This window comes from Spea bombifrons, chromosome 6 (genome assembly GCF_027358695.1).
Source record: "Spea bombifrons isolate aSpeBom1 chromosome 6, aSpeBom1.2.pri, whole genome shotgun sequence".
Lineage (NCBI taxonomy): Eukaryota > Metazoa > Chordata > Amphibia > Anura > Pelobatidae > Spea > Spea bombifrons.
The window spans coordinates 3,718,844-3,735,123 of NC_071092.1; the positions used below are offsets into that span (position 1 = coordinate 3,718,844).

Here is a 16,280-nt window from a genome sequence, read left to right on the forward strand (position 1 = left end):
ATTTTACATATTGCTGTTGTTGCACACATTTTCAATTTACTTGATTTACTACATTTCATATAATAAAACAGTTTGGACACTTTATGTTTCCTGGTGTGTTTTTTTTTATTTTTATTTTTTTTTCTTCAAAAAATCAAGCATGAAAATAAAATAACACAAGAAAATAAAAATGGAACTGCAAGATATCAGTGGATTTTGAAATAAAAATAATCTGTACCTTGTTTTTTTTTTTCTTCATGTTTTCACCCAAAAAAGTTCATTTACTAGGGTCTAGAGTTGTTTTTATTTTTTTCTGGCCTTTGTTTTTCCCTAGTGCTTACCTCGAAGCAGACGCACATTCCCACCGACTGTAAATAAATCCGGCGAAGAGTTGTAAACGCATTTCTTAAATGTTTAAGCCGGAAAAATAAACTGATGCTATCAGTAACGCGCTTTTGCTTTTTTTTGTTGACTCACAACATGGCAAAATAGGGTTAAAATGAAAAATAGTCTAGGCTTAATAAAACAACAAAAAAAAAGATAAAAAGGACTTTTTTTTTTTGCGAATGTGGGATTTCACACTAAGAGGATTGTTGGGGACCCTGTTAAGGCCCAATACTCTGTCTTCTTAATGGATGTATCCTAGAAACAGAATATTATACATGCACTATACATGTTCCCAATAAACTTTTTAAAGGTCTGACCCACCAAAAACCTTACTTTGCCACTCCCCAGCGGGAATATTTTTGTATATTTTTGGGAAATTGGTTATCGGGGTGCAATAAAGTCAAAGGCTATGACCGTTCAATCAGATCATCCCCTCCATATCATTTATTTAGGGGGCTACTTAAGACTCCGAAATGCATTCAACTCCCAAAGATCTCTCAGGTGGCTCTTGGAGGTGCCCGTCAAGAACATTCAATGTCACAACGTAACAAGACTATGTTTGTGGCAAAGTGAGTCTTCTGGGATGTCTACGTTTTGCACACCCTGAGGGTTACTCGCCAGGGCGTCTCTGTCCGGCTTTTAAGATGACCTTTCGCGTCTGTTTTGGGTCAACCTTGTTATTTTCGATTGTCCGCAAGCTATGTTGATGCAACATTTTGCGTTTGTCCACGTTATGCTACTTATTCGTGTTTATAGATTTACTTTTCACAAAAGGCTGAATTTTAGGCATCTGGTTAAGTTAGGATGCAGCGCTCAAAACATAGTCTTCATTGACCTTTATGACGAACTCCGCTGACCTTAAAGGAGAATTTAGGAAAACAAGTGGAGGTTCCTCCCGATTGAAGACCTTGGTTGGCTTTTAATGCTCTTTAGATGGAGCTCATGAGGCTCCGTTATGGAATAAGCTCCATGGGTTCGGCTGGCACATGGTACGAGTACGTTTGAGACGATGTGCCAAGCTCCTGGAGCTACTTAAGTCAATACACCTGACCTAGCGATCCTGCAAGCCCTGCCTCGTAACTCAAATAATTCAATAAGAAATAGTGAACCTGCGCTTTCCAAAGAACAAACCCTTAGTACAAATTTGCACTAAGGGTGCATTTGTCCTTAAGACACAATACAAGGGGCATGGGGCAAAACACCAACAGGTGTGTCACTCCCCAAACACCCTCCGAAACCTACAACAGAAATATAAATGTGTATGTTGAAAAAGATTATAAAATAGGAAACTCATAATTATATATATATATATATACAAAAGGGTATTGAAGCCCTGTTGTAAGCATACATAATTTTTTCCCCTTTTTGTGTGTTTTTTTTGCGTAAAATATATCTTTGTCGTCTGCCTCACATCTCAGCCATGAGAGGGGTCTATTCACCAAAGGGGGAGTTTGCAGGAGACTTATGTTTCAGCTCCTTCACTATACAATACGAAGGTCCAACCCCAATGAGCTTCTGCTGTAGAAAGAGCTTGACTGGCCTTGTATAACCTATAGCTCAATTAACAAGATTTCTTCTCCTCGCCTTTTGAGCTATACATTATACAGGGCCAGCTCTGACCTTCACAGACCTGCTGGTGATGAGGGGAGAGAGTTAAAAGCACAACTCTCTGGAAAAGTCTTCTTTTAGTGAATAGGTTGTAACAGTTCTCTGGCCAAGATCCCACCGTGACCAACAACATAATGATGATCCCCCAGAGGGTGACCCCCTAGATGTGATTTGTGTGACTTATACCCCCCCAAATCTCTAATAATCACTCACAATGGCTATTTTACACTTTACCCAAAAAGTAAAATAATATAAAGCAATCGGCCACCATGAAACAATAAAGAGTTACTGAGAATGCCGTCATTAGGGGCATATTTACTTACCGGTGAAGATAATGTTTACCTAGCTGTACCCTAAAGGATAAAACCGTCTGATCACCTGACGGCACATATAGTGACAGTTATCTCTCCCCGTCGGTGCCTATATCATACTTTCTTTAAGTTTCGCAAAAAATTCTACATTTTCATTTTTACTAGCCATTTTTTACGTTTTTTATTATTGTGTACCAATAAAACACTTAAAACCACAGACTTTTAAGATACTTTTGGTTTCTATGGCAACAATCTGGGTCACATGATAATTAAGCGTTCCTAGCAAAACTCATGAATGAGGCAAGCTTTTTGCACGATTTAAATTATTTTGGGGGGGGCAATCAGCAGCATTGCAATGATGTTTCTAACGCTGCATTTAGCTTCAACCGATTTAAATTCCGCAGAGTAGGTGGAACGGCACCTTTACGCTCACCTTTATATACAGCAGCAGCAGCAGTGGCGGTGTTGAAGAATGATACATTTAATATGTAGACAAATAAATCATTTTTTGTTTATTTAATGTCTTGTTGATACAATTGTTTCCATCTGGGCAGACACAGTGGCTTTTTTTGTATTCATATGAATTATATTCATTTAAATGCCCCAAAAGAGTTAAACGTTCTACAGGTGGCTGGCTTGGCATGATGGGAGTTGTGTCCCACTGCTATTGAGTGGCTCCTGCAGTGTTAGTGTGAGTTAAATCAGCCAATGGCTTTTCTGAACACCCATCGCAGGAAGCCAGGAGCCAGTCCCAGGGCTGTGCAGAGAGCCCTGGAGGCAGAGTAGTTGAGACAGGCTCCTCCTTCATCCTGCCTTCTGTGCATGAAGAAGTTCATAAAAGGGCACTTTCCTCCAACTGCTGCTGGTCTGCCCAGCTGCCTCTTTGGTGGTGCAGACTCCCAAGACTCTGAGCCAGGTGAGTGCAGACAGTGTGAGAGTCCAGCCTGGGACACAGAGCAGAGCAGTATGTAGTGTGAATGGAGCCCCTGTGCTGTGCAGGTCAGTGTGTGCTGTGCTGTGCAGTGTGTGATGTGCAGGGCAGTGTGTGATGTGCTGTGCAGGGCAGTGTGTGATGTGCTGTGCAGGGCAGTGTGTGATGTGCTGTGCAGGGTAGTGTGTGATGTGCAGGGCAGTGTGTGCTGTGCAGGGCAGTGTGTGCTGTGCTGTGCAGTGTGTGCTGTGCAGGGCAGTGTGTGGTGTGCTGTACAGGGTAGTGTGTGATGTGCAGTAAGTGCTGTGCAGGGCAGTGTGTGATGTGTTGTGTAGGGCAGTGTGTGATGTGTTGTGCAGGGCAGTGTGTGGTGTGCAGTGAGTGCTGTACAGGGTAGTGTGTGATGTGTTGTGTAGGGCAGTGTGTGATGTGTTGTGCAGGGTAGTGTGTGATGTGTTGTACAGGGTAGTGTGTGATGTGTTGTGCAGGGTAGTGTGTGATGTGTTGTGCAGGGCAGTGTGTGATGTGCAGTGAGTGCTGTACAGGGCAGTGTGTGATGTGTTGTGCAGGGTAGTGTGTGATGTGTTGTGCAGGGTAGTGTGTGATGTGTTGTGCAGGGCAGTGTGTGATGTGCAGTGAGTGCTGTACAGGGCAGTGTGTGATGTGCTGTGCAGGGTAGTGTGTGATGTGTTGTACAGGGTAGTGTGTGATGTGTTGTGCAGGGTAGTGTGTGATGTGTTGTGCAGGGTAGTGTGTGATGTGTTGTGCAGGGCAGTGTGTGATGTGCAGTGAGTGCTGTGCAGGGCAGTGTGTGATGTGCAGTGTGCTCTGTGCTGTGCTCTGCACACGTGGCTGAAAAGAAGCTCACATCCTGTAGAATGAGAGGGTTGGAGTGACAAGTCTGCTGCGCAGAGCAGTTATGGTGCATGTTCAACATTTAACTCACAGCTACATTATTTATCATAATAATTATTATTTATTTATTATTTATTATGCTCTGTTACTATTATGCCCACCATGCATTTTATGTAAACTTTGTGTTAGTTCTTTGCCAGCCGTTAAACGCATGGCAGGGTGTGTTTAGGTTTTATTTGTAACCTCCAACCTTGCTGGGACTTAAGGGGTTAATTTGACCCCCTCACACACATTTACCAGTAGAACTCATGGAACGCGTTCTTTCACTTTGTAGCAAAAATCTTATTTTAATCTTTTTTTCTCTTTTCTGGATGGGGATGACCTGGAATTCCTGTCTGGCGCTGAAAGGGTTATTTAGTATTGTTATTTGCATTTAATGGTAATGGGTATGACCCTTAAGCCCCGGTAAAGGTCATCACCGCATATAGTTGGTGGGCACAGACTCCTGTCCCAAGGACACACGTGACGTGCAAATCCTGGGGGGGCAGAGAATTCTGATCCTACCTGGAAACTCACAGGACTTTCCCTGTTTCTCAGAATTTTTAACCCTTCCTGAGGGCAAACGGACAGCTCCTCAGTCCCCAGCTGGCACCTTCGTATTTAATATTAAGTTGGTGGTCCTTAAACCGTCATGTTGGGGGCTTTCTTACCGTAACAATTGAAATGAATCCAGTAAAGGGGACCCTATTATCTATACAGTTAAGTTATTCATTCCTAATGAACTTTGTGACATTTTATAAAGGGTTAATATTTTAAAGAATGGAGCCGGCTTACAGAATAAAGTTCTCAAGAATAATGATATTTTTGTGAGCGGAATATACCGTATATTCTATAGCAGATTGTAGGATAGAAGCGTACGCTACATGGTTATAGGACAATTTCCAAGAACAGGCGGCTGTCCGGCCAGATCCGGCATGGGGGGGGGCAGTAGTTCATTATTTGGGAATGTCGAATTGTATCCCTGTGTGACCTCGTATCATATGATCCGCCACCCAGCAGGAACGAGTGAGACAGCCCTGAGTGAGATTTCTTTTTTTAATGAAGCCTTATAGGCATCATGTGACGGTAATTCCGGCGTGGATCAGATCCGATAATCCAACATACTTTATTGGCGTTGTAGGGCATGTTTTTTTCGGAGGGCGATGACACGGGGGACCGAGATCCTGCCCTAGGGGTGGCAGTAAAATCCTCAGTCCTCGGAGGGTTAAATATTTCTCATGGACGAACAATTCTAATTACGAACGTTACAATGTTTCAGTCCTGAAGTCCGGGGTCCGGCGTACGTGCGACTCCCTGCCCAATGGTCGTGTCTTTTATATGTTTGTCTCTGGGTGTATATATTCAGAGACCTGAGGTTATAACGTTTATGGCGCCAATAAAGTCACAACATTGTATATTGGTAAAGGTTACGAGATTCTGGGGCACAGACAGAGTGAATCTGATTCATGTGAGATTCTTGGTGGCGGTTCTTCTTCTGTCCAACAGAAATCTAGAACGTGAGGCAGATCGGACCAGTTCAATCCAGCTGCCTGTTTTTTCCTGATGGAAAGATTCAGACCTTCAGCCGTAGGCGAAATATGAGTTCGGCTCTCAGTCGGTGGTCTACTTTTTTGAAGGTGGTCTACTTTTTTGAAGGTGGTCTACTTTTTTGAAGGTTGTCTACTTTCACGCCGTTGTGTTTTGGAGACTAAAACACCCAAAGGTCTGTGTATCCCTATCGAGAATATTTTGTCATCTTTGGTTGACTTTATATTATAAACGGCTACCTGTCGGCTGGCAGTTACTGCTCGGTTACCGACTGAGTTTACCAACTTTTTGTGAACTAAGCTTTTGAAAGACCCCAGTAGGTGTAGCCTCTCGTTTTGGCCAAATTGCCCCGATACTCTGTATCCAAATATATCGAAATGATTATTTTTTGAGACCTACGGACTATTCTTGGTCAAACAACTTTTTCACCCTAAAGTTTTACTGCATTGACCCAAATAACAATGCCTCTGAACCACACAATGCTTGTCCCTGATATCTCAGGGGGTTTAAAAGTCATCTCCGAGACGGGGCCGACTGAATGCTGGCTGCACCTGAGAATTTCTATCTTTGAAACCGAAAGCATTGATATTCTCGCTCTTTTCATTTGTTAGAATAATTTCCTTCTTTTATAGGTTGTTAGAGGCCACCATAAGATCTTTGGGGGGGGGGAGTCGTCAAGAGACGCCAAGTCACGATAGATTTTTGGGATGGGAGTGCATTGCGTTTTGCTGAGATATTAACATTTTAATTGGGACCATTGTAAAACAGAACCTTCGATATTAATGTCTAACCCCGTATGGAGGAAGTCGACTTCTCCAAAATGAGTTTTTCGAGTTCTTGTGAAGGGAGGCTCCGCGGCCGGTCTCTCCTCATTCTTACCGACGGCTGGCACGACACAATGAACAAGCAGCCAAGGATAGCCACGGGGCGCGCTGAGACGTCCCCAAGGAGAGGCATGCACACACAAAAAAATTTATTTATTATATAAATATTAAATATTTTTTTAAAACTTTTTTTTTTTTTTTTAAGAATAATTTCCAAGATCCCCTTTTTTTTTATTTGCAGGTCTATGAAAATTACAAACTGAATTTATTATGGCTCCAGCGGCAAGTACAGATTTGGGGTACACCCCTCCGGACGGAGGCTGGGGTTGGATGGTCGTTCTGGGCGCTTTCATATCCATGGGGTTTTCGTACGCATTTTCCAAAGCGGTAACCGTTTTCTACAAAGAAATCCAGGAGTTTTTCGGGGCCTCGTACAGCGAGATCGCTTGGATATCATCACTCTTATTGGCTGTCATGTATGCTGGAGGTGAGTTTGGCCGTTATTTTTTTCCTTTTTAAAAATTAATTAATTATTAAAGGGACACACCAGCCATCGTGTGCATTTTAATGGTTTTCCAAATATCAAGAAAAAAATTACAAAAAAAATCTAGTCCTTTAGGGTCTGGAAACTCCCAGGACTGAAGAGGTTAAACGAATGCACATGTTATAACAATGTTATTAAATGACAGGTTTTCCAAAGTCTGGTAAATGATTGATTTCTGTATAAGACATCCGATGATACATTGTTGGCAGTTCTGGGTCGTGTAATTCTTCTTCTTTGCCCAATTGTAATAATAATATTATTATTATTCATTATTATGATTGTTTATATCCGGGATGGCTTTATTTATTGTGTCATCTGATTTTGTTTACCAAAGTAATTTGAGGAGAAAGCGTAAACAGGGGGGGGGGGGTAACATGTAATGTACCACATTGTTGACATAAACACAAGGCTAGTACGATAATCATCAATGTATCCTCCGGCGAGGATTCCGCGTAGAAATATATAAACTACAATTTTTAAACCTAAAATGTCCAAATTGCTCCCAAAATGTGCCTTTCATTGACAAACTAGACCCGTGGTTAGCGGTAGGACCCTGTGGACCTAAAGTTTCTTAGCATTAGGGATCACTGACTCAGACATGTTATAATAATAATAATAATAATAATTAATAATACTATATAATAATAATTAATAATACTATATAATAATTATTATAATGACATGCCATTCATTTTTGCGCATCACAGTCTGCCGCACCCGCTGCACACGTGATCAAAGAGCATGAGAAAAAAAAATTGTTATTTTTGCTAATATCTTCTTAAAACTGGTCTAAAGCAGCAGATCGTATAATAAGCTCATATTGCGTAATGCTTCAGGGACATGAAATACTCCGAAGCGTCTCTGGAATTTAATTGAGATTATAGGTTAATCCAGCAGAGGCAAATATTACAATGGATTATATACACGGTACATAACGGCTAAACACGCAGTCTTGGGACCAGGTACTCGGTATAAAGTCTTCTTTATGCTGTTAAAGGTTAGATTAGAGTTTCATACCAGCCAGTTCTTAGCAAACCAGTGTTTCCAGTAAGAGATTCTTCCCAGTAAGAGATTCTTCAGACCAGCCGCTTTATCCGATAACGCCGAGAACTATTGCTAAATGTTTTGTATGTTTTATTAGTATTTCCATGTTAATCTATGACACACGCCACGCGCGTCCGGTGCCCTGTCTACAATGTCTGATACTAATACCGTATAATATCTTCCTCCCAGCAAAATAAAAAGTGATCTCCTGCAGAAGTTATACCTTTTTTTAATTTTTTTATTTTAATGGTGCTGTTTTTTTTTATTATTATTATTACTATTTTATTATTTAATTAAACATTTTAATATCGTCATTAATATAATCTCAAATGTAACAGTATTATTATGAACATACAGATAATTACCACTAGGCAGTGGCACATTTATCTTCAGTAGCCATGATGCGACCCCCCAAAATATCGCCCCCCCCCCCCAGCATAACTGGTAGAAATGTATTCATTTTTATTAAGGACCCTTTTTTCTAAATAAATCCCAATAATAATTATGTTGTGCGATAATAAAGCGCTCATTGATTTAATGGCACGGTTATTCTAAGCACGTTGTATCCGATAATGTCTCGTGATATCCTTCTCCGGGGGTCGTCGCGGGGAAATGATTGTAAGCGACGCTGTAGTTATTAATCCATAATTACGCAGCTCAGTAAGCCAGATAAGTAGTATTATTAAACATGGCTTTTAAGCGTTGGGATAATGACATAAAAGGGTTGTTTTTCTTCTAGTCTACTAACATCACCGCCACGTTAAAATAAGGTCTTTAGCGAAAGGTTTCTCCGTATCTGCCGACGAAATTAATCTGATTAGTAAAATCATTCCGCTCGCCCGGCACGCAGAATGGATTCCGGTGACCTTTGTGCTTTCCAATAAGCTGTTTGTGCCGGAGCCAAGCATCAAAGGCCAAGGAGGGGGAAACACATTAGTGAGCCGAAAGGACGATATATCCCACCCTTAGCCACAACACAAAGCAAAGGTGATTAACCCTTTAATTCCCAGGGATGCGCTGCTGACTCCTGTAGCCGGTCAAGGGCTACGTTTCCTTAACATTCTGCCCAAAGATTCCGGAACCCAACAGACTGGTTTGGATTTTGTTCTTTTCTTTTTCTTTTTTTAAAGGCTGGGTTTCTGGGGCCTTTGGAAGGTTTCATTCCATAAATCACACTTTTCAGCTGATATGATTTCATCCCATATATATATTTATGGATAGTTAAGTTGCCAGCTTGGCCGTTCCTGCAGAAGGAAGTTCCGAATGTTTCGTCTCTCTTCATGTTGATGGTTTAATGAACGAACCTCGTTGTGTTTGAGCTTCTGGTGGGAACACATCTTCTGGAACCCGTTCAAGTATTTACTAAAATCTCATCGTCAAGGAGCAGCTCATATTGGATGTGCTACTAATGGCCAACGAGGCTGTCCCTCTTTGCACTTGTCTACATTCCCACCGGAATAGGTCGATGCGTTCTTCCCAGATCTGATCGATAGAATAGGCAGCTTCTAGCATTCCGCTTACCGAGTTCTCCAACCGCTTCTAGATTTCCTTATGTTCTAGAGCCTAGAAGCTTCTCCAGTGTCTTCTGTATGGCATGTCCAGAACACGCTATCCTCTGATCCTGATCCAAAAATCAAGAGAAATCTCTTAATACAGCTCCCAAAATATACTTCCTCTTAATTGCGATGATCTTCTGAAACAAAGATACTACTTTGCCTAGTTTTGGGTTTTCACTCAACATCGTGTAGACTTCCTAATGTCCTCTACCTGCCACCCCTGCCAGGTTGCCCCTGAAAAGGACCCTGCTGAAAAATCAGCCCTGAATACTCTTGATATAAAGTATTATACAGACATTTAAAAAAAACTGACTTAAAACCAGTTCTTCCAGATTTGTTTAATATTAACTGAATAAATATTAATATTTGTTTTTTTTCTTTCTTTGATTAAATGTCCTTCTTTACAGGTAAGGAAGTTAGATTTTTTTTTCTCTCCCTCACTCAGATTAATCGGTGAATTTTCAGAATTTCAGGAATTCACCGGTTCCAAGGACGGCGATATTTAGGAGTAATTAATCACGCTTAACGACGCCTGTAAAAGTAAATCTTTGGTAACTGTATCTGGCGTCTGACGCGTGATACATGTTTACAGGCGTGAGACGTAGGCTTAGGGTTTTAAAAGCAATAGGTACACATCATGAATGCACGATTCGCGGGAAAACAAAGGTTTCAACGCGTATAAAATGTAAAGTCTTAAACGCGAACATCTTCAATAGGCTTTTTTTATAGGTTAGAACTGTTAATGTGCAAATATGATATGAAAGGGACGCTCCGTGCCGCCTCTCCAACTTTAACATGCATTCTTGAAAGCGTAAACAAAAAAGTGCTTGCCTGTAGTAGAAGCTGCAGCTCCACAGCTGCAGTGCAGCTGCAACATGCAGAATTCTGCAGAATCCCCCCCCTCATGCATTTAGAAGGGGAACCACAAGAAAATGTATAAAGTGACCACTCGGCTCTCATATACATTTAAAGCGCATTGGCCGGAGTGTCCGTGTAAACTCCGTTCTGGAGTGAGATCTAGAATGATATAGAAAAGCCCGGCGCTCACCACATCCATGACGCGTTTTATTCGCATTGTGTTTAATGCTCTGGTCTGTATCTACTAAATCACCTAGGAGAGGATTATTTACTTTCTGTATACCTTGTATATACTTTCCGTATTTACGGAAATTAACCCTTTATTTGATCTGCTTTCATTCAGGCCCCATCAGCAGTATCTTGGTGAACCGATACGGCAGCCGGCCGGTGGTTATATTCGGAGGATTTTTAAGTGGGATCGGGATGATCATAGCTACCTTCAGCACCAGCATTTTACAGCTCTACATCTCCGTCGGCGTCATAGCAGGTAATAAATGCCTTATTTCCTATCGACTTATTCATATTTTTAATATATTATTTTATATGTAATTATTATTACTTTTTTACTTTTTTGTTATTTAATATTTATTAGGTAGTCAGGTTGTTGCTACCACTGAATAATTTTTATAAGGTTTAAGATTTTGGTTCTCTGAATTTTTGATTAAAGGATTAAGATAAACCTCCCCCCCTTAATAAAACGAATACCCACGTTAAAACGATTTTTTTAAAGTATTTTTGGCGTGAGGCGGAGTTTGCGATTGTATATTCTGAGGTTAATATGTAATTTTCCTATTTGCTAGATAAATATGTGTAGAGTTCGAATTACCTTTCGAAGAAGGACAATTAGAAAAGTGATAAGCGAGGCGATGCGGGCGCTATCGTACCCGGCGTTCACTGCCAACTGAGAGAGAGAAAGCTGAACATGCCAAGTAATACGTTGCGTTTTAGGAGCTCTTGGGGAGGCTCTATGGTCGGGCCGGGCATATGCATACAGTTTGCTGGCAGATCGGCCCCATTCGGCCCCCGTCTAGTCTTTTTAGGACACGTGCCCAGTACTTTATTTATATATAATATATATATAATTTTTTTTTTTTTTTTTTTTTTGTTGACTCTAGCAAAAAAAAAAAACTTTGCTAACAATTATATTTCAAATTTAATGTAAACGTAAGAAAAAAGTAAACTAATCAAGCAAATGTTTAAATTTGGCTTCAGTTCACGCTGCATTATCTTCTGTCAAGCAGGCGTTCGTGTGAAAAAATGCTTTCGGAATATCAAAAAAGCAATATAAAGACAAATGTCTTGGTGACGCTTTTACCTTTTTTTTTTTTTTCAATCCAATAATTTTAGAAATGTGCTTTATGGCTGCGAAAGTTTGATTGTAAATGTTTTACTTTCGCAAGGGTTATTATCCTTTTGTGTTTTTATATCACTGGTGTAAAGTGCATAAAAAGCTTTATTTTCAGACTAAAGTCCATATAAATCCTGTATGTTCAGAAAAAAATAAAAAAAATTATAAAAAAAATGTGCTGAGTAAGAAGCTATCCCATCACTAATTAATTCTGGTAAAATGGAATTTTAATAAATTAGATTTGTGTCGCTGGAAAATAACTGATGAGATAAGGATGATTAATTGATTATTATCAAAATGACTGGTTGGCTTCAACCTCATTTTCTTTCTCTAATTAATCTAGTTTTTAAGAAAGTTTGTCATTTTTTAAAACATTCTGGTATTCAATTTTGCAAAATAAAAGCTACGAGCCCTGCATATTTTTTTATTAGGTTTTTTATTATTTTTTTTTTAATTCCATTGTGCAACATAATTCATTTTTTTGGTGCTACGTTGATATTTGACTTCATAATCAGAACTATGATAACATTTCCTTCTATTGAAATCCTCCTTCCTCCAATGCTTGGGTGATCAACTTTTTTTTTTCTTTATTTTCTTTAATTTTCTTTAATTTTTTTTTTTAACGTAAACAATCTTTCAGCTGTCGCTTGATATGCTGTAACATGTATAAATTAATGTATAATTGACAACATTTTTCTTTTTTTTTTTTCTTTTTAGGCTTTGGCTTTTCTATGAACCTACAGCCATCCGTGATTGTCATTGGAAAGTACTTCCTAAAGCGGCGTCCAATAGCCAACGGTCTTGCGATGGCAGGAAGTCCTGTCGTGTTGTCTACGATGGCGCCGCTCAACCAGTTTTTGTTCGATAGGTTCGGATGGAGGGGTAGTTTCTTTATACTGGGTGCGCTGCTGTTGAACTGCTGTGTGGCCGGTGCCCTATTCCGACCCATCGGCCCTCCGTCTACTAAACAAAAGAATCCCCAAATCCAACATGGCGATAAGGCAAGTGTAGCCCTGATGGAAAACGGACATTTAGACAAGAAGGATGAGACCTGCATGGACAAATTTAACAAATTTCTTGATTTAACGCTTTTTAAACATAGGGGCTTCCTCATTTATCTAGTTGGAAATGTGATCATGTTCCTCGCGTTTTATGCTCCTATCGTATTTTTAACTCCGTACGCGAAGCACCTTGGCGTTGATGAATACTCGGCAGCCTTTCTGTTGTCTGTGCTAGCCATAGTTGATATGATTGCCAGACCAGTTACTGGAATAATTGCCAACAGCAAGTGGATAAGGCCACGAATTCAATATTTTTTCAGTTTTTCTATAGTATTTAATGGATTCTGTCACATCATGTGCCCGTTCGCGTCCAGCTACGTGGGCTTGGTTGTCTACTCCGTGTTTTTTGGGTTGGGATTCGGTATGGTGTGCGCGCTGCTCTTCGAAACGCTCATGGACCTTGTCGGAGCCAAGCGGTTTACAAGTGCCGTTGGACTCGTCACCATCGTGGAGTGTGTTCCCCTTCTTGTTGGACCCCCTCTTGGCGGTAAGTAGTTCTATTTTACAATATTTCTGCCCATTCCAAGTCCTAAATTTCTGTAATAACACAAAATTCAGGTTAAAAAAAACTCCCTGGACCAGAAGACGGTTATAGTTGAGGATCCTTCCCATCTAGTCCATTGTGTAGACTGATTCTATACCCGAAGTGGAGCTCCACATCCAGACGGGCTTCTCATTGTAACGGATCAATTTGTTGGGTTCTTCACAGGCGCTATAGTGGACGCTACTGGTGATTACAGATACATGTTCTATACGTGCGGAGCCATCATCGTCTTTGCCGGCGTCTTCCTTTTCGTAATGAATTTCTACAACTATCGGATGCTCAGGAAGGAGGAGAAAGAAAGGCAAGATAAAGAGATGGAAATGAAAGACTGCGCTAGCTTGACAAAAGAAGACGGTAACAAAAAGGTAAAGAACGGTCATGAGGTCGCGGCCGAAAAATCTGAATAGACTTCTTGAGATTAACAAAACGGATCCAGCCAAAAGTGAAGGAAAAACTTGAACATATGTTTTTTTTTTGGGGGGGGGTCGAGAAGAACACTGAAACAGAAATGTCTCCCTTTACACTAATGTTCCTCTTGAGTTCTTGTAAAATGTATTTTTATATGTATATAGTAAACTCCTGATTTAAATTATGTGACATAAAGAAGCATCTGATTTTAATAAAGTTTTAATGAAATTATAAAATTAGCATTGAAGACGAGGAACCGCAATGATACAAATGTTGCCTTATCTTACGATTACATGAAGATAATCTTCTGGATCAGGAGATTGATCAATCATTGCTTTAATGGAACGGGCGCACCACTTCATTTGGTGACCTCGAAATCGGCCGTCAAAGTCATCTTATGCTGCTATCGTTTTACTGTCAAATGTTCTACGTTTTTAGTAACGGTACAGGAACATTTAAAAAAAATAAATAAACAATAAAAAAAAAAATATATATATATATATATATAATTTGGTGCTGCCAAAAAATGTGAGGATATTTAAGATTTTTGAGGATTTTATTTTTGTGGTTGGTAGAACTGAAAATGGATCTGTATCAAATACATTTATTTTATTTTTTTTAAGCTTCAAAAGTTTATTTTTAGTTTATTTTAAGCAGTAAAAATTTTAGATATATAGTAAGAATTAGTTGGGGATTAGACAGATTCCTCATTGTTCCCCAAATGGCAAATCCTACTTTTTTATGATTTTTTATGTTTGTTTCATCCGATATGGTTTCTATTAAGTGGTACCTCGGTGCCATGAAGGATCTCCTGTTTCTAGAATTATTTTTGAGATTTTGTAACGGTCACTGTGATAAATGATGTAATATATGTGCAAATTAATATAATGATGATTCAACTACTGAAGTTATTAAATAAGATGCATTCTGTCCACTGTAAAGGCTGTTCGTAAAACGACTTCTAAAAATAAAAGTCTTCTGCCTTGGTCTGCGTTTCCACTGACCGTCTTTAATTTGTTAATTAAGTTAATGTAAGTTCAACGGATCTTAACGTTTTCAAAGCTGAACGTTTTTGAATGAAAAGTTGTGGCCACGTTTATTATCTCCATGTGACAGTCAATTAAATTAAACCCCATACGCTGCTCTATTTCCCGTCTGACCTTCAGATAGAAACTCGATGAGTGTCTCCGGCTATCGGTCACGAGGATATGACCCTGTATCCTTCGGCGAAGCGATAGCTGTCATGGACCCCAGTACAATCCTTCTATGAAGGTGGGAAACTTTAAGATTGACCCCTTACTGGTATCTGTCTTGCTTAATGGAGCACTAACCTGCTAAAGGTGCCATCAAAAGATAATGGGCAGAGCCAAGTGGTCGTGCGGAGTGTTTCCCATAGAAAACCAGTGGTGTCCAAAACAACATGGCTTCTGGACCCCTTAATGATCTATTTTAAGGTGGCACCACAATATAAAAAAGACAAAATAGCTGTTTGGGGTCCTTATTGGTCCTAAGCTGATCCAATCAAAGAAGGGCCTTTGCAGATTGGACCCAGAATTATCATAAAGGGACAAAAAAAATATATGAATTGCGTTGACTTCCTTATTATTCATCACGTTCGTCGGAGATCGGCCTCTTTAATCTTTTTTGATTAGTGCCTTGGGACGGTCCTTTCGTTCGGTAGAAATAGCTGCTGTCTTGAAAGTATAAAAATGCGTTCTCATCGTGTATTCGCTTCGCGTGCTTAGCAGCCAGAAGTGAATCTCATAATGAAGGTAATTAAACCTCCATCTATAATTAATTTCACACACTTCCCTGAATCAGACAGTCAGTGGATATAAAATAAAAGTCCGCCGCTGGTGCAGAAACATTGGAAACACTACATTAAATGTTACTTGACTTCTTTTTGTAAATAGGTATATCCTAGTGGAGATAATACAGTTTGAAATGGAAAAAAAAATATTATAAATATTGTAAGTGGCACACCATCAATGTTTCCTAACCGGTTGAGTAAATATGTTTGATATTAATAAATATCAAGGCCTGTAAATGGACCGGAATCAGAGGACCTCTCAACTCATTGGTCGCTAGTCCTTGGTCCCGATGTTCCTTAATGCTCTCTTTCCTCCTCCTCCTCCTCCTTGTGCTGTCTTTCAAGAAGAAGCTCCAAAATAGCTAATTTAAGCGAGGACGACTCAAAATGGCCACCACTTAAACCTCCCGCCTTCGACGTAACCTTGCAATCCAAGCAACTTAGTCTAACTGCTCCAAGCCCACCAACTAAAACAAAATCTGGGTTATTTCTACGACATACAGCCACTCCTGAAAAGATTATCACGGGCTATTTTCAAGTTACCTTGATGCGACTCCATATCCCTTCAGCTCTGGCCTTGAAGAGTCTTCTTGTGAGGGAGAAGCCTCCTTTTCTCTAATCTATT

At 40.0% G+C, this 16,280-nt stretch overlaps 1 protein-coding gene across 1 annotated transcript; it reads left to right on the plus strand.

Moving 5' to 3' along the window:
- Nucleotides 1-3,112: 3,112 nt before the first annotated feature.
- Nucleotides 3,113-14,299, plus strand: LOC128500569 (monocarboxylate transporter 2-like). Its single transcript, XM_053469747.1, has 5 exons — nt 3,113-3,201; nt 6,724-6,969; nt 10,828-10,971; nt 12,550-13,380; nt 13,603-14,299. The coding sequence occupies exons 2-5, from the start codon at nt 6,753-6,755 to the stop codon at nt 13,842-13,844; spliced, it is 1,434 nt and encodes a 477-aa protein (XP_053325722.1). The 5' UTR covers nt 3,113-3,201; nt 6,724-6,752; the 3' UTR covers nt 13,845-14,299.
- Nucleotides 14,300-16,280: the final 1,981 nt, after the last annotated feature.